At 37.2% G+C, this 2,453-nt stretch overlaps 1 protein-coding gene across 5 annotated transcripts in view; it reads right to left on the reverse strand.

The window, feature by feature from the left end:
* Window positions 1–2,190, reverse strand: part of TNRC6B (trinucleotide repeat containing 6B) — a 66,484-nt gene extending 64,294 nt beyond the window's left edge. For 2 of the 5 annotated variants that reach the window (XM_019515147.1, XM_019515145.1), the window contains exon 1: window positions 1,923–2,190. In XM_019515147.1, the coding sequence (XP_019370692.1) occupies window positions 1,923–2,042 (120 nt within the window). In that variant the 5' untranslated portion in view covers window positions 2,043–2,190. The remainder of the gene's footprint in view (window positions 1–1,922) is intronic. The other 3 variants (XM_019515146.1, XM_019515148.1, XM_019515149.1) reach the window with 2 other exon arrangements.
* Window positions 2,191–2,453: the final 263 nt, after the last annotated feature.

Below are 2,453 nucleotides of genomic sequence, written 5' to 3' on the forward strand. Positions count from 1 at the left end.
CCCCCCCCCCCCCCCCCCCCCCAAAAAATCCTCCAGCCACTTGTTTATAATTTTAATCAAAAAATCAAACAGCAGGCATTTTCTTATGTAGAACTGCATGTAAGACTCCTGCTATGAACCAGGTATCATTAGCCAGTAAAAAAATATTTCATACAAAAAATACTCATTTGAATAACCTCCCTACCATTATGAACACTGTCTAAAAAAGAAACCGTAGCAGTCCTAATAACTGTTTCCCAGCTACTGTACAAACGTTACTCAGTATGAATATACAGTGCTCTAGTTTAAAAGACTTTTGCCCCCTTACTCCCAAGTATTTTCAGACTGGCTTCTAGAAGGCAGACACACATGCAGGGGTCACTTCACCCAGGATTTGGACAAGATAACTGCCAGCTACTAGAGGCAGTACGACTGCCTTTTCAGACAGGCAGTGTGCAGCATGGTAAAAACAGCATTTAGAGTTCTGAGCCCTGAACAAGTTCCAACAATGAAGTTATCAAGCTCCAAAAGTTTTCTGAAAAAGTTTAATTGGATACTTCTTTCCTTGCTTCCCCCTCTCAGTACCTGAGAGTTTCTAGGGAAGTTTAAAAGAGCAGCTTGATTTTTTGTAACAAATCTCCAAATTACTATTATAACACTGAATACCAGTATACTTCCCTCAGGCTATTTCTTCTTACAGGGTACAAATGAAGCAGTTCTTGTCTGTGGACATCATTACTTGAAATATGCAATTTGCATTGTTTTAGAGATCTCATGGTTAAGTAGTGATAAGGAAGTGAAATTGTTAGGTGGTATAAAGAAACCCTATTTTGCAGGCATGGATGTCTCTTGTTATGATCTTTGGATAAAACCAACCAGATCTTCCAGCAATTTACTGGAACAAGATATATTGGTATTAATACTTTTATACTATTGGCACTTAAATTTAACTGCAGCCACACTAGGGACTGAAATGATATAATTAAATCAATTGTTAAAATTATAAATAGATGAACCAATGCAGTTAAATTAGTACAAAAATTTAAGTTACAAAAAACCAAAATTGGAACAAAATGAAACTTGCAAGACAAAATTTCAGCAGAGCCCTCCCTCAGCAGGAATTTATTAAGTGCATAGAAATGAAACCAGCAGAGATCTTCCTCAACGACAGGCTTTTCTGGTGCTTAAGGAACTAAAAGACAGCAAGTCAGCATACACTAGGGTAGCTTTCTGCTCTTGAGTTTAAACAGGTGTGTATATTAAAAAACCAAAACAAATGGTAACATTGCATACAGGCCACACTTGTACAAGATTTTTGTTTTTGTAGTCCGTTCCTGAAAAGTTTTTTTTAAATTTTGCCCTGGAAACCATTTTTGGTAACAACTGGTTACAATTCACCTGTCCCAATCTTCGCAAACTAGCACATTTCAGCAAGTGTTACATGAAATGGTTTTCTAGAGCAAATGTTGAAATTATTTTTTTTAAAAGCAGAAATGGTGGGGGGAGGGGGGTATTACTAAATACTCCACTTACTCCCACTCCTCTGTGGGTCCTTGAAATAAAACTTCCACGCTTATTTTTACTCTCCAAAACATGAGTTTTGAGCTGCTAGACAATTTCACAAGTGTGAATGAATAGCTGAAGGTGCAAAGATCAGAAGGATCAGTATGCAGCACCTTCAGAGTACTAGTGCTTTTGATTATCATAGGTAGTAATTTTTTCCTCCCCCAGACTTCTAAAATAACAAAAGAAACTCCAAACGTACTGTAGAACTTGCACTTTAAGTGAACTAATACAAAAAATCAGGCACCATCTTATTTCAGAAAGGGAAACATTTTTACGAAGAATCAGGTTTAAAAAAAAACAAAAGGAAAATACTTGCTGAACATGATTCAGCATACCCAACATCTAGGGGAAGGGAGAACTGAAATATCAAAAGTTACCTTCTGAGCAGATTCCTTCTTTTTCTTATCCTCTTTCTTCCTTTTCTTGTCTTCCATTAACTGTTCTTCCCTTTCCTGCTCCTTCTCTCTGTCAAAATCAAACAATTTATGAAACAACATTCAAATTGCATGAGCAGACATGCACGCATTCATTCTTCAATACTAGACTGAAATTCCTTCTCCCTCTAATCTTCAGGGGACCTGAAAACAAGTTAAAACTTTCAACATAGTATGCTCTCAAAACTTGGGATTTAAGTCAGATTCAGATGCTAAACATGTTGGTAGTGTCAGATGGCTCCAATCCTGTAACTTGTTACACATGGGAAGATGCTTTTGTGCAGCTGCTGCTGTTGTCATGCTATCATCTTGTTGCTGTGTTTTCTATTAAACATGAATGTGTCAGAGAAGGATTGGTTAATTCACAACACATGCTATTGGGCAAGCTGTTTTTATGGCGAGTCACATTTTTAATGGTTTGACCATTTTCACACACTCCAGGTAAAATTAAGACCACAAAGGTTACAACCCACC

Source organism: Gavialis gangeticus, unplaced genomic scaffold (assembly GCF_001723915.1).
Source record: "Gavialis gangeticus isolate Ggan-Ray unplaced genomic scaffold, GavGan_comp1, whole genome shotgun sequence".
Classification (NCBI taxonomy): Eukaryota; Metazoa; Chordata; order Crocodylia; family Gavialidae; genus Gavialis; species Gavialis gangeticus.